This window comes from Rhinichthys klamathensis, unplaced genomic scaffold (assembly GCF_029890125.1).
Source record: "Rhinichthys klamathensis goyatoka isolate OS25496 unplaced genomic scaffold, OSU_Roscu_1.1 h1tg000165l_1, whole genome shotgun sequence".
Lineage (NCBI taxonomy): Eukaryota > Metazoa > Chordata > Actinopteri > Cypriniformes > Leuciscidae > Rhinichthys > Rhinichthys klamathensis.
In genome coordinates, this window is record NW_026606697.1 from 5,090,773 (window position 1) to 5,114,845 (window position 24,073).

General features: G+C 39.7%; 1 protein-coding gene across 1 annotated transcript in view; it reads left to right on the plus strand.

Moving 5' to 3' along the window:
* si:ch73-335l21.1 (insulin receptor substrate 1-B) overlaps positions 1–24,073 on the plus strand; it is a 55,932-nt gene that overhangs the window by 15,875 nt on the left and 15,984 nt on the right. The window contains exon 2 of the mRNA XM_056259339.1: positions 6,330–9,692. Within this exon, the coding sequence (XP_056115314.1) occupies positions 6,330–9,692 (3,363 nt within the window). The remainder of the gene's footprint in view (positions 1–6,329; positions 9,693–24,073) is intronic.

A 24,073-nucleotide genomic window follows, 5' to 3' on the forward strand; every position in this document is an offset into this window, starting at 1 on the left:
TTGGACATTTTGTTCTGCAACTAAACTGCACACCCATACCGAAAACACGACTTTTGAAACATTTTTGAAAACATATGTTTCTAATAAGTAACTAGATAAGTTTGGGGTGTGAGTGTGTGCAGTTTACGTTATAGAACAAAACATAAGCGTATCATCAAGTTATGTTTACCACAGGCTTTATTTTACTCATAAATTGAAAAACCCCATTAAAAAACCTCATAGGAAACCTCGAGAGAATTAGTCTTCCAGGTTATGACGTCAAACCGGCACCCCTCTATAGATGTTTTAGCTCTATTTAGCGTTTTTGTAAATGTTAAATAGTTTCGTGAAGTCACTAGTGTTCCCTTTGGTGAGTGTTGTTGAGTAATAATTGGACGAACAAAATGTGCTCAAGAGTTGACAGACCATCCTTACAATTGACATCTTTGCTAAACAGTTACTAAAACGTTTTTTGATTTGTGTCAACTTGCAAGTAAGAGTCGTCTACACGTACAAGAACGCATATTGAAGTAACTTAAAACCTCAACAGCTGCTTGAACTTACACCGAAACTTATTTGAATTAGATGTTTTTATTTTATAACCTAAATTTTCACAACTAATACCATAACTTAGAAGCCACCTTGACATTATCTAGAGATTATGTGCGAGTACTTCTGTTTGCTGAGGGAAAAGGCAGTGGGACACTTACACGCACAGCTGTTTCTGTACTCTCATTCTGGTTATCTTTCCAAGTACCAGGAAAAAGAAAGATCAAGACTGAACTTTGGTCCTAAAAACAGCAATTAGGCCTTATTTTAAAACCCTTATGTGCTCACATGCACACAAATCTCAGTTTAACAGCTGAAGTGATTGTTCATTACTGGCTATAATAATAGTTTTACGCCTATCGCTGTTAAAAATAAGTTTACAGGATGAAACAGTTACCTCATTTCTTGACTCATTACTTTCATTTGCATAGCATAATAAATAATAATATATTTTATAAATGTTTTATGTATCGCTTGAATAAAAAACAGTTAATTCAGATTCTTAGGTTGCATTGTAAAACATTTATATAGTGTTTTGCTGATTCTATAGTTCATTATTTGAATTTTAAGGAAATACGTTTACTTATTTAAAGACAGCTGCGATTTGTGCTGCATCTACGCTTCAAAACAGCGCTTATGTAACAGTTCCTGTTCCCCTCAAATCCCCTGAACCCCCCCACTCCATCCCTCTGCTGGTGTAAGGTAACACGCATACCGCCAGCACTGCTATGCCTCCTCCTCCAAAATACTGAGTGAGTATAATGATGACGGCAGACTTAAGCTCAGATGGAGCCACAACATTGGATTAAATGTTCTTCATGGTCCCAAATGAATCAAGACTTAAACTAATAAGTGATGGATGTGGCCTGAAGCGGTCATTTTGTTGGGTCGGTTTGTGCAATACACTGCCACAGCTGCATTGACCTTGCCAGACTAAATCGCTTTGTTATTTGTGTTTGTGTGCTAAACAATTATCAGTGTGTTATTATCCATCCTGCCTGTGCAAGAAAAGACCTTACACTGCCAATAAACATAGGCGATAACTCTGTGTGTGTCTGTTTCTCTGTGAGTGTATCTGTGTCAGCGGTTGTGCAGTCTTGGGGAAAGTTACTTTTAAAGGTAATGCATTACAATATTGCGTTACACCCTAAAAAAGTAACTAATTGTGTGAAAGAAATGCATTGTTTTTCTGCGTTACTTTTCTAATCTGGGCTAGGCTTGCTTGTTTGTTTTTTAATGACAAAAAAGCCTCAGGCTGAAGGAAATGCAAATTCACACCTGTGCAGTAGAAGGCATAGCTCAAACAAACCTTTCAGCTGTGCTGTAATTCTGGATCGGAGAAGAATAGGACGCAGGAGAATAAAACGCAACACTCTTATTTTAGCAATTAAAACAAACAAACAAAAAAGAAAATACAAATGTCACGTACGTCTAGAAGGTCCAACACATTGAAAGTTTCTGGGATACTGATACTAACTACATTAAACACAATTATAAACGCAACACTTTTGTTTTTGCCCCCATTTTTCTATGTACACAAAAGGCCTATTACTCTCAAATATTGTTCACAAATCTGTCTAAATCTGTGTTAGTGAGCACTTCTCCTTTGCCGAGATAATCCATCCACCTCACAGGTGTGGCATACGTTCAGTGTAGGATTAACAGCCAATACCTGTGTTTTCAATTGAAGTGTTATACTTGTGACCGTTAACAAATTTGCACGTCTTACAAGCAAAATATATATGCAGGAGTATAATTCTCAAAATATATCAGTAGTAGACCCTTTAAAGAATATATGTACAAAATATGATAGTTCTATCTGTTAATTAAGATGTTTTACATACTACTTTTTGTAGTAGTCTGAGGAAAACATCTTCTTCTAGATGTGCAAGCAGGAAGTAAACTGATCTGGTCATGTGACCTTTCACACTACTAGTCACATGACATTATTAGATTTTAATCAAGACAATCTATTTTATCATTTAAAAGTTGAATTTCTTGCCCAAAGTCAATAACAACTTTCTTAGAGCTTCCAGAAATAAGAAAAAAGATGCGGTCACATTTGTGACCGGTGGGATTAAACGGGTTAAAGTATATTTGTGTAATGTAACATTTAATTATAGCAGGTTTGCATATTATTCTGATTTTGCATTTTACTGTTTTTATTCATTTTGAGGAATATTATGTGTTTTTGTGCAAGTGAGAGATGAGTAAATGCTCACATTTAGTCTACAGCTACAATACCCATCATGTTCACACACACAACGCTTCTGCACTTACTCACGATTTCTCTCAACATGTGGACAGAAGAGCTGTCAGTCAAAAAATGTGAAAACAAAGTAACTGTTACTTAAAGTAACTCAGTAAAGTAACTGTTACTTAAAGTAACTCAGTAAAGTAACTGTTACTTAAAGTAACTCAGTAAAGTAACTCAGATATTTTGTTGTAAATTTAAAAGTAATGCGTTACTTGGAAAAAAGTAAACTGATTACGTAACTCCCGATACGTGTAATGCGTTACCACCAAGCGTGCCGCAAAAGCCCTGAAAAGTGAAGCCAAATCGTCCGGTTTTACCCCCCCCCCCCCCGGGGATTGGTCCTAGTACAGATCATAAACCCCCTCCAACTAAACAATTAAATTACACTTCAAATATCTTTTTTCCAAAGGTGGTTTCTGTAATTCACTGTAGTTTTTATCACGCTGATGTAAGTTCAAGTGTTTGTTTTTAAAATAAGTTTGTTTTTAGTTAGTTATTTGCTGACATCCCAACCTGCAAAAAAGTCATTCCAGGGAGGTATCCTAATGAGGTATTACACTCCTCATAAGCTCAACCTAGAAATGACTGCTAGTTGTCTCTGCATATTAAGCTGGGTTAGGAGGACTATTTTAACATTTAGGTTCAGCTTTATTTGATATACACACGCACAGAAAATAATAGCTATTTTTGGTCTCCCTATATGCACTTCCTGACAACCTGTCTTTCACAGTCTCATGAAAGCTTTAGTAAAATTCTGATTTATGTATGACCCTGCTGCCATGTTTTTTGGAGACATCACGCTAGTGTTTAGCAAGGCCCTCCTCGTAATTGTAGATGTACTGTGAAATTCTGTTCTCATGAGATCAGCAGCCAGTTGCTGTTATAATGATGCATTCCCACCTATTCTGGCACAGTTGCTGTTAAGATGCTGATCGTGCTCTGATGTGATTTATCTATCACAATATCAAATGGAGGGATTCGATCAGGACGGCATGTTCAAAATATCAAAGGTACAGGCCAGAGACTACAGCCAGTCTCATGTGGTGTGTGCTTGTGCAAAATTTGAAGCAAGTGCTGATTATAAACACAGAGCATGCTGTTAAAGAGTTTTGTTTAGTCTCATATCAAGAAAGAAAGTCCTCTGAAGGAGGGACCAAATATCTAGTAAATATCATAGAGACTTGTGAGTGATTTATTTATTTTTTTGATCCAGTGCTAAATAACCATCTTGCAATCACACAGAACAATGTAGAAACCCATTACCAATGGTTTAGGAACCACTCAAAGCATCTGGTTATTTCTGTTACTTTAAGCCTCTTAATTTCTATTATTTTCTTGCATTTTAAAATGTAGACTGTCTATGTTTGAAAGCAGTGTTCAGGAGAGTAGGACAGGCAGAGAGAGGGAGAGTTCCTATGGATAGTCATTAAAAAGTCATGTGTGGCTTTGTCTCTGACTCATCTAATGCAGGCTACCAACCTCACTTAAGTTCGCACAAGCATTCAGAGGGGCCTAGAACACATAAAATCAAACACGCATACATTTGGGGCAAATCACCTTTGAATGAAGCTGCTCATTCTTCCATTTAAGTGAAAGAACGGAAGAAAGAATACACGCAATTATGTGACCACAACAGAAATGTTCTGGAAACGGTACCGGATATGTTGGTCAGACATAAGAGGAGTGGTGATCCTTCTTATGCGTACTCTGTGTGCTTTTTGTGCATGTGGTTGTAATTGTTTCATCTGTGTTGGAAGCATTGTGATTCTCAGATTCACAGCAAGAGACTGGGTACAATGACGTGTTCTTTGTGTGTGTACTAGAGCTAAGTGTATCTAAACAATAAGTACAAGCAGTCGAGTAGCGTTTGAACATGCTTTTTTTGCAGGGACACTAACATACTGACTCTGACACTGATTTAGCGTCACAAGCGCCATGCAAAATAGCGTATTTTGCATAGTATAGTAATGAGAGCTCCACTATTTCCAGATCATAGTGGGGTGTTGATACAGTTAGTAAAATTATTCAAACTTGTGACAAGCAAATATTATGCAAACACCGGAGAGTAATGATTTCGACAAGCAGGTTTTGTGGGGCAAGCTGCAGCAGATTAAGAAAAGTCATCGAATTTGAAACAGACTTAAACAGCGAGTTCCTACAGGATTATGAACATCATGTCTGTTTTCACAGAGCTGTTGGTTGTAGGACTCTGCCAGCACTTGTACTAATAGAGAGGGAGAGAATGAGAACCTTTACTATGAGTGAACACCTTCTCAATCTGTCAACTGATTTGCACTCTTTCTGTTATTAACCAGGTGTTTCAGGCCTTACCTTTTAGAGAACAGACAAAAGACTTATTGGAAACCTCATGCAGATGAACAGCCTGCAGAAAGGAGAGTTGATATATTGAAGATAGCATGCTTTCTCAGTAGGAAAAATCGAGAATTAACCAAGCTAATGGCCTCAATGTCAAGGTTTTTCTAAAGAAAATCAATGGGACTATAAAAGGGTTGGCACTGCCTACCACATTCTTCTCATAAAGTTTCAACCAGTGACTGTGTGTCTGTATCTGTGTTGAAAACCATCAAAGGCTTGTATGGTATTTGATAGAATATTTCCTTGTCTTTATGACCGTACATCACAATAAATAGTTGCCCTGTCTCTGACTTACCCATGGCCTTATATGAACTATGCAAGCAGTTTTAAATATTTACAGGTTCAATATTCAAAACGCTAAGGGATCCATAAGTGTGGTGTTTGGGGGCAGAAGGGTCCTGTGGGGTGTTTGTTTACCAGTTTGCAGATTTGGAAAGTGTAGTACCAAGCTTGTTTGTGTGCCCGGCATGCAGTATATTGCAAGTTACTACTTATTTTCACTACATTTATTGAGAGTTATGTTACAGAGAGGACAAGAAATGGTGGGGAGAAGAGGATCAGGAAATGACTCAAGCTGGACTATGCCACTGTTCTGACACTGTAGATACGGACAACAATATGTTCATTTATATTGACCAATGCTGGAACTTTTCGAAAGTGAAGTGTGACAGTCATGTTTGGTTTTCTCTGCTAGTTATTTTAAAAGGCTTCTTTTGCTGCATTATTCCTTTAATTGCATGATTCTGTAGGCCACAGATTGTTAATCTTTTTATCCCCTTGGACACATTGCATACACTGCAGTATTGACTGTTGGCTGTTGACTCACAGTGCATCTCATATGAGTATCAAGTGTTCATTTGCAGTTGTATTAGTAATGGCCCATTGACTTCAGTCTTTATCAGTGACCTTTGTCCTCCTTGTTTGCACTTGTTAACAAACCACTTCTAGTTGTAAAAGATGAAGCTTTCTGCTTACTCAGACATTTCTAGAATTGAGTATATATATTTACTAAAATGCCTTTTGGTTACATTTTACATGATACATTATTTTTTTTTGTTTATTTAAAATTTATATTAAGATGTGCCTACTTTGAGTTTATATGGTGGATTGCTAAATTTACCTGATTGTGTAAGGTTATACTGACATGTTTCTCTCTCTCTCTCTGCAGGTAAAGCACTCTGTGACAGTGCAAATGGGGGAGACTATGGAATACCAACCCCTGGTCCTGCCTTCAAGGAGGTTTGGCAAGTAAAAGTTTGGCCTAAAGGTCTTGGCCAAGCCAAGAACCTGGTTGGCATCTACAGGCTCTGTCTGACTGAGAAGACAGTCAACTTTGTCAAGCTAAACTCTGATGCAGCCGCTGTTGTGCTCCAGCTGATGAATGTGAGGCGTTGTGGTCATTCTGAAAACTTCTTCTTCGTGGAGGTGGGTCGTTCAGCAGTAACTGGCCCTGGAGAGTTTTGGATGCAAGTGGAAGATTCTGTGGTTGCACAGAATATGCATGAGACTCTGCTGGAAGCCATGAAGGCCCTGAGTGAGGAGTTTCGCCAACGTAGCAAGTCACAGTCAGCTGCTGCAGGAGTGGGAGGTGGCACCACTGCATCAAATCCTATTAGTGTTCCATCTCGACGGCATCACCCTAATCCTCCACCCAGCCAGGTTGGATTCACAAGACGTCCACGGACCGAACCACCAGGGACAACTGGAGGATGTAATAACACTTCTCCGACTTCTCGCCACAGCTTCCCCCGAACTCGAACATCAAGTGATGGTGGAAAATTTGATGATGGAGGTGGTGCAACAGCTGGAGGGATTGCTTCATGCTCAAGTCCAACGACCAATGGGTCATGTTCCAATACCCCTATACTGAGATCAACATCTGTTCGTGCTCAAACCCCAGTCAAGGCACAGCATGCACTAATGAGATCCACCTCAACCCCAGCTGCACCAAGCCTGCCTTCCGGGCCAGGACATGGATCTGAGTTTTGTGCAATTGGAGCCGGGACGAACAGCAGTGTTGGAAGTGGTAATGGTAGCATGTACAGTAGAATACCTCTCAGACAGCCCTCTGTCTCTGGATCTCTTAGCGACTACGGATCATCGGATGAATACGGCTCCAGCCCTGGTGAGCACTCTCTGCTAACCCCAACTATGCAGCCAGGGTCTGCAGGTAGCTCAGGTGGGCATTCTCTTGGGGATGAAGCATCTAACTACATCCTTATGAGTCAGAGAGGAGCTTCCAAAACTCAGTCAAGCCAAAATGCATTGCCACAGACCAGGAGGGTTCTGAGGCGCTCTTCTAGCAGAGAATGTGAAGCAGAGCGCAGGCTAATGAGCAAGCGGGCCTCCCTCCCACCCATGGCCTTAGAGAGACTTGCACCACTCCGTCGAACTGGGGAAGAAGCTGCTGAAGAGGATGCCTATGCAATTATGACTCACACCACCGGGCGAGAATCCTTTGAATCAAGGCAGGATTCTGGAGCAACAGCAAGTGAAACAGGATACTTGGAAATAGCTGCAGAGGTTAAAGGTGATGCTGGTAGCAGTGAAACGAGTGTACCTGCTGTCATTGGAAGAGCTAATGGAGCAGTAGATAATGGCTACATGTCCATGTTACCAGGAGTTACAGCTCCCCCAGTATCTCTTTCTCACTCCCTCTCAGTAACCGTTTCAGATCCAGACTCAAAGTCTGCAGATGACTATATGGCCATGACCCCCAATAATAGCATTTCACCCCCACGGCAGATCCGTCCACCACCTTCTGGTACAGATGGCTACATGATGATGTCTCCCAATAGTAGCTGTTCACCAGACCAACGAGGGGTCCCTACTGCCTGGGTTGGCAGTAGCAGTGCCGACAGCCGAACTGGCAGTGACTACATGAATATGTCACCTATAAGTGCCCGCTCTGCCAATAGTACCCCACCACCACCTGAGCCCCACACTCCATCTGACCTGCATCCTCAGCAGCCTCCACCCAAGATGGTATATTCTTATTATTCTCTACCCCGCTCATACAAACATAATCCTTCAACACACTTTGAGGAAGGGCCAGGAAGAGGGAAGCATTTGGTTAATGGTGGTAGAGGTCTGGGTGGAGGTAGGGGGCTTGGTAATAGCAAGTCCAAGCATCAGGAACCCCCGGTTGGCCGACATCTGTCCCTTTCGTCATCCTCATACTCCTCCAGTTCTGCTAGCAGCGAGAGCCTGGGTGAAGGTGAAGAAAAGGCCGTCAAATTGACAGGAAGAGCAGCTGGTGCAACTGCAAAGAACATTGAGCAAGGATCCTTGCAGCAAAAACAAGGGTCTGGAAGGGTAAAGCAAGGGCATCCTGGTCAGAGGGGCCGACCTCTTAGCCTGTTTGTGGATGTCTCTAAAGCCAACACTTTACCCAGAGTCCGTGAGACACCCCTTCCTCCTGAGCCTAAGAGCCCAGGGGAGTATGTCAGCATTGAGTTTAAGGGTGAGAGGAGCCAAAAGGCAGGAGGTAATGGAACTGGAGGATTTCGGCAAGATGCTTCTCTTCCACCTAACACCCACCGCCACTTACCCAGGCCTACCTCTTGTCTTGCTGGGTTTATGCCCTTCTCACATTGCTCCTCCGCCCCCATTTCTCCATTAACTGCTTCTGAGTATGTCAATATGGAGCTAGGAGTCTCACTATCCCCCTCGCCTATCTCCCTCACACCACTTGGGTTTCCCCCATTCCCTACCCCTCCTGTCACGCCTGCAGCAGCCCCTAAAGCTCATGATGAGCACAGATCTTCAGTTCTAAATGAGGATGATGCAGAGAGTGAGATGGGGCTTAGAAAAAGCAGGCAGGTGTTTGTACCACAGCCAGGAGACCCACCCACAGCCTGTGGTGACTACACAAAGATGGCCTTTAGCCTGAACTCAGGCAGCACGTTAAGTTCTACATCACCAAAAGCCTCTTTGCCAGACCAGCCTGAGTCATTAGTTCCAGCCCTAGGTTTGGGACTGGGACTAGACTTTCCACTTGCCAAAGTCCCAAACCCAGATCACGGGGCTAAAGTAATCCGAGCAGATCCACAAGGTCGTCGACGCCATTGCTCTGAAACGTTCCAAGCTCCTTCCTCACTTCTACCTTGCTCTGCAACATCCTCTGCATTCCCTGATCACTCTCAAGTTATGGGCCGTCGACTTGGTTTTGATGGTATGCTTTGGGGGAACAGTGGCTCAGCAGACATCTCATCTCAATACATCAGCCCTGGACTACCCAGTCTATCTGTTTCACAGACATCATCTATGGAACAGGGCCTCAATTACATAGACTTGGACCTGGCTAACAAGGAAAGCTCCCATGCTGCTACAGATGGGCAAGCAGCTGTCCACACACCTGCTGTCCGTATCTTTTCCTCTGTGCTGGGTGGAGGAGCAGCAGGGAGCTCTGTAGGAGCTGGAGGTTCAGGCGGGAGTGCTTCAAACCTCAATATGTATGCTAGCATTGACTTTTACAAGTCAGAGGAGCTACGGACACACCAAGGTAGCAGCAGCAGCAAAGATGGTACAGGTAAGATCAGCTCTAATCTAAAAATGAGTTTAGTCTGACAAGTATTGAATTCCAAATTTCACATACAATATAAGATTTATTTATAGCTTCACCAAACTGACCAGGTTCATTATACAATTCAGTGCCTAAGTTTGCATACTTTGTCTGCTTGGTTTATAAATCTCTTGCAGAATTTATACAAATATAATAGATAACAGATCTTATTTTTTTTTTTTTTAGTACTGCTTTTCAGAAGCTAGATATTCCATATTTCCCACAAGACAAAATAACATTTTACACCGATCATCCTGTTGAAAAGTTTACACTCTACTTGGTTTTTAATTAAATGTGTTGTCTTTTCATAGAACATACAAACAGTCATTGATCATTGCAAAAGCTGAACTTATAAGTTGTATACCTCGGATGCAGTGTAAGTTGCTGTGAATAAAAGCACCTTCCAAATGCATAAAATGTACTTTTTAAAAGGATGTGTGAAAATTCAGTTATTTTTGATTTGGAATATAAATATCAATTATGTGACATGAGAGGACGCCGAGGGCAGTAATAAATTAAATGCATTTTTTATTATTTTTAATGAAGGAAAAACATTTAGCAAATTCTGCAAGGAGTATGCAAACTTATACTCTGTAATATATTAGCAGCTAATTAACAAACCTGATGACAGAACCGTGTCTGATATCTTTTCAATGTGTTGCTGTATTTTTATCTCATCTTTAGTTCCAATTTAGTCAATAACAGGTTGTGATGATGCACTGGAAACAGAGTACAGCCTGTTCCATAACAAAACTTTATGAGGCCATGGTTCACTTTTGTTCTTTATTCATATCCACCTGGTGCCTCTATATACAGGAGCCACCTGTCTACCAGGCATTACAATCCCGACAATACTAATCAGAGAGCAATGGAAAGTTGCCTTTCGCAAATCTCATAACCATTGGTTTTGTCTGCAGCCTCTGTCAGTCCCTTGGATCCTAAATTTGATTTACCATTTTAAATGTATTTTAGAATTTTCCAGTGTTTATCTTTGAGCTAAAACATTAAAGTGTCCTCGATAGTTATGTTTATAGAAGGGTTACAATGACAGGGTAAATGGCTAAATACAGTCTTTTCATTCTGTTTAAGTTACCGTCTCTTTGAGTTCTCTCTGCGTGTTTTAAATGCACGTATGGGTTTGTGGCTAGATTCGGGTTTGCCGTTCAGTGATGGGATGTTTGCATAAATGGTCTTTTTGTACAAATATCGACAGAGCAGGCAAACCACATATGTCTGAATCTCCGTGTTCAGTTTACGTTATGCAAGAAAACAGTGAACCTTGCGGAATAGGAGAAAGCTTGCAGTGGTTGTTTGTAGAAGTCTTTGACCCGAGTATCGCTTTCTTTGTTTTTTGCTAAATATGAAATTTTGATGGCCCGGATTTGCAGCCTGATTTTCAAATCAAATAAGATTATCACAGAGTGTAGAGTTGGATTAAAAAACTAGAGAAAGAAGAGTGAATGATACTCGCTCTTTTTTTGCAGCAGCGAGTGGGTGAAGTGAGTCTTTTGCAGTTAGTGGACGGCATGGCATGGGCACTGGGGGGAATGCGGCGTGCTGGCTGTGAATGTTGAGAAGGGGCCAACGTTGTGCTGGTCCAACGTGGTCACAACCGCAAGCCCCCCTTTTCTGCATTTAATAAATGATCCTTTTGTTTGTGGCTTTTCTCCCTGGCTGCTCTTTATGTGTGTGTGTGTGTGTGTGTGTGTGTGTGTGTGACTGTGTGTGTGTGTGTGTTCTGCCCTTGCGTGTGTGTTTCAGCTCCAGTAGGCTTGAACTCATCGCTCCCTTGCTCCGTTTTTTTTTTTTTTTCTTCTTTTTTCAATCAAATGCTTCAGTCCGAGTAGAGTAAGAGAGCACAGACAAAAATAGATTTTTGGGAGAGAATGTGGAATGGGAAGTCCCCCCCCCCTCCACCTCCTTAATTTGAGGAAGGATTAAATCGAATGAGAGGAGGAGGGAGATATGGTACAAGGGTGAAAAAGAGATGGCACAATGGGAGTGAAAGAGAGAAAACGTGAGACCGACAGACAGTGTGTGAATGGCAGATGGAGGAAAGATGGGAAAGAAAGTGAGAGACAGACGAGAGAAACAGAGTCAGATTGGGTTTTCAAGTTGTGGGAGTTGAGAAAATCGTATGAACATTTTAGGGTTCATTTTTCAGCGCTTTTGAGGGAACAACGATGAAAGCAGTTTTCTTGGCTGAACTCCAGATTGGGTCTCACTGGCCACATCCAAACTCCCACACGCAGTCGAGGGAAAGAAAATAGAGAATGAGAAGAATTAGAGGTTGCGATACTGGAAGAAAATGGAAGAAAAGTGGTGAGAGAGAAAGTTGAGGGTGAAAGGAATGGCATCAGAAAGCCTGAGAAATAAAATGTCTCTTGCTTAGGATGAGGCTTTTTTTCTTGTATGTGCATGAGAGGGAAAGTATCCTCCTATTGGCACGACAGCCTCTTAATATTTGCTTCTCTACGTCTCTTAGACACACACCTTCACACCCATACACGCGCTAAGACTGTTTGAAGCTCTGGCACGACTGCGTTCTTGATGTGTGGTAGTGCCACGTGTATCAGTAGGGAGCACTGGATTTAGACAAGCGCAGCTACTGGCACCGAGGGAGGTGAATTCCTCTACTGTGCCAGTGTGTTAAAGAGAGAGAGTGAGAGAGATCATTCATCCAAATCATAACCACAAGATAACATTTACCTAAATGGAGAGTTATAGGTAAGGTGAAGTAGACATAATTTTCAACTCTCCTAATCCCACAAAAAAAAAAACCTATATACACCTAGTACACACACAGACACTTTTTTTTAGGTCTCTATGTCATTTAGGTGTCATGGACAGTTTTGTAACGGTCCCCTACATTGATATAGTTGCTTAACTGGGTAATAAAAATAGTTTTTTTTTTTTTTTTTACTACTCATGGGGTTTTTGCTTAACTGGATCATAGTTTAGATTTCCGCCACAGTCTGCACACATATGCACACTTTGGGACACCATCCATTTATTCAGAGAATGTCGTTCCTTGTGCACTTGTGTACTCTTAAACCTATGCATAGGCCTACTTGTAAATGCTACTCTGGGACTTAATTTATGCTTTGCAGTACATGCACACCCAAACACATCTGGCTAAGATGCAAAAATATTTTAGGGGCCTTCTGGGTTTAGTACAGCAATTGTGGTATAATGTTGATAAACACACAAATATATATATATATATATATATATATATATATTGCTTGTTTATAAAATATATTTAAATATGTTAAATATAAAATCTGTCATCCCACTTTCACAATCACAGAGTCTTAAAGTCCCCCTGTGGTGAAAATCAAGTTTTTAATGTTGTTTATGTGGTGTTTTTAATATGCTTTAAGACAACCCATGTGCAAAGTCTTTTCTCCTTAAAACTGCAGTGAACCAAAGACAGTCTCAAAAACGTGGTTTGAAATCGCTGGTGTTTCTGACACAAACTACCTTTTAACCAATCAGGTCAACGTGTGATCGTGAACGAGTGGATCTCTGAGCCGGTGGCGGGGCTAATTAGCATATTCATAGAACTGCGTATACTAAATGAGGCATGGGTGTAGAGATATATTTGACGAATTTTTTTCAAGGAAAAAACGTTTAAATATTTCATTTTGGTGATCAAAGATGAGTTTTAAAGGGATACTCCACTTTTTTTGGAAATAGGCTCATTTTACAACTCCCCCAGAGTTAAACTGTTGAGTTTTACCGTTTTTGAATCCATTCAGCCGATCTCCGGTTCTGGCGGTACCACTTTTACCATAGCTTAGCATACATCATTGAAGTGGACAAGACCATTAGCATTTCTCATTAAAAAATGACCAAAGTGTTTCGATATTTTTCCTATTTAAAACTTGACTCTTCTGTAGTTACATCGTGCACTAAGACCGACGGAAAATGTAAAGTTGCGATTTTCTAGGCTGATATGGCTAGGAACTATGCTCTCATTCCTGCGTAATAATCAAGAAACTTCACTGCCGTACCATGAGAGCAGCAGGCGTAATGATATGACGCAGCGCCTGAAAATAGGCCACCTTCCGTCAACACAACGGAACTATTTTCAGGCGCTGCGTCATATCATTACGCCTGCTGCTCTCATGGTACGGCAGTGAAGTTTCTTGATTATTACGCAGGAATGAGAGTATAGTTCCTAGCCATATCAGCCTAGAAAATCGCAACTTTACATTTTCCGTCGGTCTTAGTGCACGATGTAACTACAGAAGAGTCAAGTTTTAAATAGGAAAAATATCGAAACACTTTGGTCATTTTTTAATGAGAAATGCTAATGGTCTTGTCCACTCCAATGATGTATGCTAAGCTATGCTAAAAGTGGTACCGCCAGAACCGGAGATCGGCTGAATGGATTCAAAAACGGTAAAACTCAACAGTTTAACTCTGGGGGAGTTGTAAATTGAGCCTATTTCCAAAAAAAGTGGAGTATCCCTTTAAGGGATCAAATCATTGACTACAGGGGGACTTTAATACTATATACACCAGACACTCATCCAGGAATCTGTCTTTGTTTTTCCCTTTAAGGTCTGCATTGGAAACCTGTCGATAATAGTCCAACTAAATCTGTGAATCCACGGAATGGATTTTTCTTACTTTGAAGAAAACACAGCGATGTTTTGCTTTGAGTCTTAAGAATTCCCAACTGATTCACTCAAGTTTTACCAGTATGTTTATCAATGTCAATATTTTCCTGGTTTATTCATAGCATCCCTTTCACATGAACTGTGTACCTACATATAACTAATAATCTCTTCTATAATTATGATAGCTGTCATAAAATTGAGTCATCCTCCGGTAGTCCTGAAGGACCCAAATCTGGTTGTAGCTGGTTTGATAGTGGTCAGCCAGCAAGCGAAAGCGAGAGATGGAAAGTTTGTGTATACATGAGAAAAGGAGAGATGGAAAGAAAGATATAGCGAGAGACTGAGATGGATTAAAGTTGACACTAGGTAATCTGTGGTTATTTATGAACGTCGACGGGGCGGAGTAACGGACCGGTCCCGTAGGATCCCATGTCCCAGCAAACCCCGTGGAGCTGGAGAGTGGACAAGCCAATGCGCCAGCAGATCTTCTGGAACACAGAGTTCCTACTGAATACATAAAAGCTGCGTATCGGAAAAAATGAATTTTACATTTGATTTTTCATTTGATTTAATTACATACTGTACGGCTGTGATTTAATCAAAGTGTCTGAGATGATGAGATGCTCTACGTTTATAGTTAGTCGGATTAATTTTAGCTAAAACGCACTAAATTTTGTAGCTATAGTTGTTAAGTAGCACTGGTCCAGGAGGGCAGAAAGTAGGACGGGCTTGGGAAGGTAATATTGGATGTCCTTGTAAAACAAATTTAGCTGAGAAAGACGAACAAAGGTGTGTGTTTCTGTAGAGGAGCGCACACCTGGGCTCTATAGCTGCTCTTTTCCTCAGGGCCTTTCAGATATCATCATGGTCACCATGAGAAAATATGGTTGTACATTTGAATACTTTGAATAGCAAGGTGAATAGGAATTTGAGTGTTGACGTGGGCTGTAGAATTGCTCAGTTGTAGAGCTGGCATTTTTTTAAGGTGTGGTGATTCCAATGTTGAAATATTTCCTCCTCTCCCATTTTTTTATGCAGAGAAGACCATAAGTAAGTCACTTGTAGGTAGACTTCCCTAAAGTCTGTGTGGCAAAACACTGGCTATGTTTGAAATGGACAACAACAAACAACACATTATTCTAAAAACATTCTCAATACATTATTTCAACAAGTGGAATCCAGTTATCATCTTGTAAATAAATGCGGTTAATTTTATTTTGTGTGAAAAAAATCACCCAAAAAATTCTGACATCATTTACTCACCCTCATGTTGCTCCACTTCCAATCCTGTATGATTTCTCTTCTGTGAAACACAAAAGGAGACAGTAGACAGCATGTTAGGGACTGACAGCCTCAGTCATCATTGCATCTGTTTTCCATACAGTGAGACGAATGATGACTGATGCCGCATAATTAGGGCTGGGTACCGAGTTCGGTACTTTTTAGGTACCGACCGAATTGCCTCGATACTACCGAGTATCGAAACATGTCTTGTTTTTCGGTACCACATTTCGGTACCTAAGTGGTTAATCTCGTCAACGTCAGTGAAACAATAAGCATGCAGCATGATTGGCTGTGGCGGAAAAACACTAGTTTACGCGGCTGCCCAGAGACGCGGCTCGTCGCACGTGAGGCTGCAGTGTGTGTGTGTGTGTGTGTGTAAGCGTGCGTCCCAACCCAGATAGATAGAAAATATGTGGAAATGATCCAAAGTGTACCTATGTCATGTGCCAGACTCGATGCCAGATGCACGCGATGCAATATTTTTGACAAGATCATTGCTGCCAAGATCGACCGGCAACACGGTAAATCTAGGCACTGAAGCGCACAAAATACACTTGAGAGTAATGGTGTTCACATCGAACGCGAATAGAGCGTCAAATACGCGTCTATCGCGTCTAGTTCGACGCTTGAATCTTCAGCTCGAGTTCAAATTTTTCAACTTGCGCGGAAGACGTTCGCGGCAAACGTGCGCGTCACTCGCGACGCCCGGCGCGAATGATGCGTCTATTCGCGTCTTTGCATTGACTATGTATGTAATCTACTCGCACAAATAATTAAATTCGCGTTCGGTGTGAACACACCATTAGTAAACACTTGTTCATTAATAAACAATTAAAATATCTCCTTGCTATTGTTTCCACATCCATAATCATTAGGCTACTTTTGCCAGTGCTTTGCTGCAAGCTTCACGTGCAGGTATATATCCCGCCCCCCAGTAGCCTATATTTAATTTAATTCACATTTATTTGTATAGCATTTTTCACAATACATATCGTTTCAAAGCAGCTTTACAGAAAATGCATGTCTAAATTACAATTTAGAGTGATCTGTTATCAGAGGTGACAGTGTAATGCATTTCAATTAATTTTCATTCAGTTTCATCGTTAATTAATGCATTAAGTTAAAGCAGAAACAATGAGCTCATTGAAGTAAAGAATACATGTTGTTAAATGATTAGGAAACATAGAAAACTTTAGCATTGGTGCTTTTTTACATACTCAAAATATGAGTGTAAAAAAGTCAACAAACTGAAATAAAAATTAGGTAATGTTATATTGTTAAACCTGGTTACATAAAATTGGTATCGAAAAAAGTATCGTTCAGGAACCGGTATCGAAGTCAAGGTATCGGTATCGGTACCGAACATTTTGTTACGATACCCAGCCCTACGCATAATATCTGTTTTTGTGCTCCTCAGAAGAAAGTCATCCAGTTGTGGAGAAACACGAGGGTAAGTAAATGGTGGCAGAATTTTCCCTTTTTTTATCCTTATGTTTTCAAACATCTTTGATTAAACACTAGCATTCAAAAGTATGGAGTCAGTGATCTTTTTCTTTTTAAGAAACGTGTACTTTTATTTACCAATTTAGTAAATTGATCAAAAGTGGACAGTTAAGACAATTATGTTAGATTTCTAGTTGAAGTCGATGCTTCCTATTAACCAAATAATCAATGATAATTGATAATAATACAAAATCTTTCTTTAGCAACAAATCAGTATCAATATTAAAATGATTTCTGAAGAACTGAAGACAGGAGTAAAACACTTTTTTTTTACATTTTATATTATATTTTTAAGGATATATTATACATACTACTATGATACTATATAGAATTTTTTTATTTTAAATTGTAAAAATATTTCACAATAGTATTGTATTTTTTTTGTATTTTTAGTAAATGCAGCCTTGGTGAACATAAGAGACCTCTTTCAGAAACATTTTTGAAATCTTACCGACCACAAACCTTTGAACGGTAGCGTGTTTCCAATTTCGTTGGTTGCTGCTGGTGGTGCAAAAGTGACACACTTCACCTTTACGATTCAAATACTGAATTAGATGTTTGTGCATGTGAGTGAAGTGAAAGGGCTCAGTGATCCTAATTCAAAAGACTAAAGCTTCAAATCTCCTTACAGTCCAGGTAGTAACTGTGTGTGTGTGTGTGTGTGTGTGTCTGGTGGCTGCTGGTCCAATTCTATGAATGGAGCTGTTATGTTTGGGTTTTACTGATTAGAGACTGAACGCTCTGACGAAGGTTTCAGATTTAAGATCTGTTGAGGTGCCTTACAAAACCTACAACACTATCCTTCATCAGTCTACAGACCATCACACAGGTGTGTGTATAATATCCCGGATCATTTACTGCAAGTACATGATCCACGCTTAACGTTAACCCTCTTTTGCACCCATATGTCTTCATATATATATATATATATATATGAGAAGACAATTGGTTTAATGTTTAATAAATAAAAATATGTATTAATTCCAGTGATGTGGTTATGTAATGTTTGTGTGTGTAGACAGTGATTACTTCGAAGTCGCTGCATCTGTCAGTAATATCAAAGCCACTTGAAGGCAAGCCTGCAAGGTTAGCAAAAAAAGCGTAATGCCTGCTAACGCTGCCGTACACAGGGAAGGAGACAAGAGGCCGTTTTTTAATGGATGTCAATGAAGCAGAGGCTTCACTACACCGAATATAGTGCTTTTGGGGGGAAACGACTTATCGTTTAATGAATCGACAGCCCATCGGCTAATCTTCAACATGTTTGCTCTTAAAGGGATAGTTTCAATTCTGCCATCATTTACTCACCCTCAAGTTGTTCCAAACCTGTATAAGTTTATTTCTTCTGCTGAACACACAACAAAGTATATTTTAAAGATTGTTGGTTACCAGGCAGTTGACAGTAGCCATTCTTTAAAATATCTTCTTTTGTGTTCTTTAGAAGAAAGAAATTCATACAGGTTTGGAACAACATGAGGGTGAGTAAATGATGACAGAATTAAACATTTTTGGGTGAACTATCCCTTTAAACATTCATTTTGGATTGATTGGTATCCACAAACAGTTGAGTGACGCACAACTCTGAACGAAATTCAATGACGTGAAGGCTGAAATGTGATTGGTTATCAAGGCACACTTGGTTATCCAAGTTAGCCGTTGCGCTTTCTTGAGCCACGGACCCTCGTATCACCCAATAACAAGACCATCTCTGGTGATACCGACCCCACTGCACCTGCAGCTATACCCACAATCCTTAGAGGCGATGTGCTACGGCCCCTCCCAAACCCTCCACTCGTCTATTCGGTGGTGGTCCTGCTTAACTCAGCAGAAGTGATTGTAGAGTTGCACTTCTATGGCATCAGGGTGTGCGGCAGAATAAAACGAACAGGGTAGAATTTACACAGATTGTGCAGAGTGTGTTTCTGGGTGCGTGCCCAGCTGTAAACGTATTATACAAGTGCCCAGCTGTGGGTTTATCGCAGAGTGAGTGTGTGTGAGAGTGGCATCAGTTCAGTCCAGGGCTACGGCCCTTTGACGCTTAATCTCCCATTGACTGCACGGAGAGAGAGGAAATCGGAGGATTTCAGAGCGTCAAGAATGAATAGACCATTCAATCCCTTTTCTAGACAGTGCAAGGGAGAAAGGAGAGCAAGACTTAGGCCTAAAACATATGTCTGCAAGTATGTGATTGATTGCTTATAAACGCTTTCATGTGTTGTTGTAAAATATGTCTCTGCTTTTTCCACAAAGGGACACTGTTGTCATCGTTTATGGTCTATTTTCTCATTCAAGCCAAGAACTAGTGGCGAAGCAATAGTTTGAATTCATAGGCTGCGTCCAAAATCGCATACTTCCTCACTAGATAGTAGGCGAAAAACAGTATGTGACAAGAGTTGTATGTCTGAAGTCACAGTACTCATAAAAGAGTAGGCAATAAGTAGTTTCTCATGAAGTGTTTTTCCATTGAAAACCCTTATAAAGAAAACGCTTACCATTTAGCGTGTTGCTTTCGTATCATTTGGTCTTTTAATATCACTGTATTCACGTTAAGTGTTTCAGAATGTCCTGCTGTGTTTGAAATACTGCAGCAGGTGATATTTATGGATCACAAGTGCCCAAAACAGTAGTTAAACTATCAATAAAACATCCGGTTTAAGAGCACGGGTAACTCTATCGCCCTCTGGAGCTCTGAGGTTTGCTTCCTCGGTAATGCAACAGGCCCATGTTCTTGCTCGCGTCGACAAAGCAAATTCACATTAGAGTGAATGAGCTTTTACAAACTACCCGCACACACCTGGATGAATCTTATCATATATTCACCATTCCAAGTGTTCGTTCTGGAACTGAATGTGCCCAACTGAGTCCTTTTACCTACGTTATTTACCCATGTGGTACTCATTCAGTTTTATTTCAATAGTCCTATTTCACAACGTAGACCAAGGCCAAACAATGACTCACGACACACGCAGTAAGGAGCCCGTGTTTCAATGGGGGACGAGAGGAAAAGAACAAGACCGAGGGTGTTGACAAGTTTCATCTGCCGCCTTATTGCGTCACAGAAGCAGAGATGTGTGTGGTTGCCGTAGTGAAGCGTACGACGGGTTTTCTTCCCCTGTGACCTCAGAGAGAGAGTTCTTCCTCAAGTCTTCACTGCGGGTTTATTGCTTCTTTCTGCACATCATGTCTATTCTTGTCTCTGGAGCTTTTCTTTGCCTCATCTCTCCTATTTTCCTCTTTTCTATCATCCATCCATCCATCCAAGTTTTTTTTTTTTATTATTAATTTCAGGGATTGTTTCTGCTGACCTCAGGTCAGTAGTTCAGATTAGTTTAGCCTATATTTAAACTGGCTTCACCACAAAACAAATTATGAGTGAGAATGAAATCAAATTACATTTATATAGGGCTGTACTTAACTATTATTTTGATGGTTGATTATTTTTACGATTAGTTGATTAATCTATTGATTATTTTTAAGATTAGTCCAATTATTTTCTGATCAGTCGATTAATCCTTTACTAAACCTACCAATAAATAATAACCGTAACTTCTGCCATTAATCTTTTATTCAAACATTTTCTCATAAAATACACATTTCTAAAAAATACCAACAAAAGTGCCAAGAATTAAAAGGCATCGATCAGTAACACACGAGACCAATCGAGGTGCGAGTTCATCCACTTTGATCATTTGACTCCAAGGAATTGATATTTAAATCAGAGTAGGAGTTAAAACTTGTGTGTTAATTCATGACTGCTACAAATTAACAAACATATATTGGGAAACTGTGGCATACAGTGATTTTAGTCCATTTCTACTGACAAATTTCCCTTTGAAATTAGACGAATTCGCAACTGTTCACAACGAATTCACAACAAACGAATGTTCGAACAGAAGACCAAATGTTTAAGACATAAAATCACAAGTACAAGATCGACAAATGTTATCGCAAGATCTAGTGAGAGCGTCTGTCTTGAGCATTGTTTTTAAATCAGCTGACTTTTTCAAATCGACCGATCATCATAATCTCAGTACATTTCCATTAAGTGTGTGTGTGTGTGTGTGTGTGTAATCTCTTTATCTCAGTCCTGACAGGGCTCATTCCGTTGAGAGTGAGGGTGTCAGCTGAGACCGTGAAGACAGAACGATGGCCAGATAAGAAAAGAAAAGGAGGAATAAGGGCACATGGCTCTATCAGGGTGTTTCTTTTCTTCTTCTATTTCTGCTTTGGCTTGGTGTTATGGGTTCAGGAGTGCGTTGGAGGGTCAATGACTGCGTTTCTTTAAAACCTATGGGTGTGTAGTGTAGAAAAAGCAAGCACATGCTGAAACTGAAGTAAGCATAGTCTTCTTAAGATCTAGTTTCACAGGTTTAAGGTGATGGAAAGACCCACTCCCATTACCCATTCCAGGGCATGTTGGCGTGTGTGACCAGTGCTGTTCTTCTATTCTTAGTTACGTGTCTCTCCTCAGGTCATGGCATTGTTCACTAAGCACTTTTGCCCAAGTTTCACACACCCTGAGTGAAGAAAATACAGGAGATTAGATCTCTTACATGCTGCATTTGTAGACATAAGTGTTTTTGCATTAGGGACACATATTTTGAAAATTGACTAGTTGGGTGTGTCGCATGATGGACGACAAGTAATCTTTCTTAAGGAAGTCTGGTATAATCGAGCTGTTTTCGGGGTTACCTGACTACGATCAGGCGTGTTTCTTTCGGGGGCCTTTTCATAAGACTCTTTCTTGCTTTCACAAACCGAGCGCAATAGAAATAGAAAAGAATTTAAAAGTCGAACTGTTAATTTGATACACCGCCTTGCATATTGCGCTTATGACATTTGACATTATGACTATTGCAGCAATGCAAGTTTTACAGTGCAAACTATCTAACAGATACGAGAAGGATAATTAAATCACTAAAAACTATTTAGGTAAAGAAAAGAAAAAAGGTAGAGTTGACCGTTGTGAACTATTCCTAGTTTTTATGTACTCTACTGTTCAAACGTTTGGCCTTTTTATTTTTTTGTATCTTCTGCTCACCAAAGCTGCATTTATTTGATAAAAAAAATACAGTAAAAACAGTGATATAATATCTTTTTAAAATAACAGTTTTCTATTTTAATATACTGTAAAATATAATTTATTCCTGTGATCAAAGTTGAATTTTCAGCATCATTGCTCCAGTCTTCAGTGTAGGTATGTGCCATATCATACCGTCCACAATAACACCGGTATACATTTTTACATGATAAAAAAGTCTCATATCAATGATTGATGTGTCAATCAATGATTGATTTACATTTACATTCCCTAGCGCTTGTAACAGCGCTTCTGTGTCGGCCAATAGTGAGCCTACGTTCTGACGTACAACCCAGAAGCGTTGCGCTGTTACACTACGTGAACTGAAGAAAGAATAGCTCCCACACAGAAGAAAATGAATAGTTGAATAAAGTCGTAATTTTTGGGGGGGTTTGCGCACTAAAAGTATTCTCGTCGCTTGATAAACTTAAGGTTGAGCCACTGTAGTCACTTGTTTTGTAGCAATGTTTTTACTAACTTTCTGGGCCGGCCAGTTTCAATTACAATAGAAGCCTAGCCTATGGAGGAGTGATCCAGCTCTCAGATATAATCAAAAATATCTTAATTTGTGTTCTGAAGATGAACGAAAGTCTTACGGGGTTGGAACAACGTGAGGGAGAGTAATTACAGACAGATTTTTAATTTTTGGGTAACTATAACTTTAATTGTAAGAAATCAGAATTAATAGCCTATGTATTTAATTTAGTCAGGACTAAAATACCATCAGTGTTATTTTGCATTTGATTACCTTATTCAGTTTCTGTAGTATTTCTGAATACTAGTGTTAGACCTACTTAACCCTCATGTGGTCTTCGGGTCATTTTGACCCGGAGAAGATTTTCTTTTTCCCAAAAATACTAGTTATTGTTATCGCATTGGACTGAAACTTAGTGACTTTGTTCCCAAAGGGTATAACTACTTCTTAAATGTTTTTTGAAAATTTTCGTACTTTTTTAGGGGGGGTTTGTTACATTGTTACACTTGTGGTCTTCCCGGGTCAAAATGACCGGCCTATAAAAAATAGCTTATAAATCACTCATTATACCATATTTTCACCAAATCTTGGATTCAATCCTTTTGTCAACTTGTTCTCTTTCAATTAGGACTGGTTTTGTATTTCCATTTGCATCTAATTAATCGTGGGCCTCATTTATCTGAGAGTAGGCATCTCATTTTTTGAGTAAAAAAAACTTTGTTTTTGAATAATTTTGGATTTTTAACATTTTTTTTTAGAAAATTGGTACTGTTGATCACACTAGTCTACTTTAATGTTTCACCAGGAAGTTTGTTTTGAAAAACTTTTATTTTGTAAAAAAAATGGTACATAGTCACACTTGTGGTATTCCCGGGTCAAAATGACCGGCCTATAAAAAATAGCTTATAAATCACTCATTATACCATATTTTCACCCAATCTTGGATTCAATCTTTTTGTCAACTTGTTCTCTTTCAATTAGGACTGGTTTTGTATTTAATTTTCAAACGGTTTAATTGTAGGAGTCATTTATCCGAGCTTATGCACCTTAGTTTTTGAGTGAAAAAAGCATTATTTGTTAGTAATTTTGGCAATATTGAGTAAAATATGAAAAAAAAATTGCACTGTTAATCAATATATAGTCATAAATATCATTATCTCATCACCCACGCCTACTTCAGTGTCACATGACCCTCCAGCAATACTTCTAATATGATTTGGTGCTCAAGAAATATTTCGTATTGCTATCAATGTTGAAAACAGTTGTGCTGCTTAATATTTTTGTGGAAACCATGATACTTCTGATCAGGATTCTTTATTGTATAGAAATTGTAGAAATTCATAAATCTGTTTGCTGTCACTTTTGATCAATTTAAGGC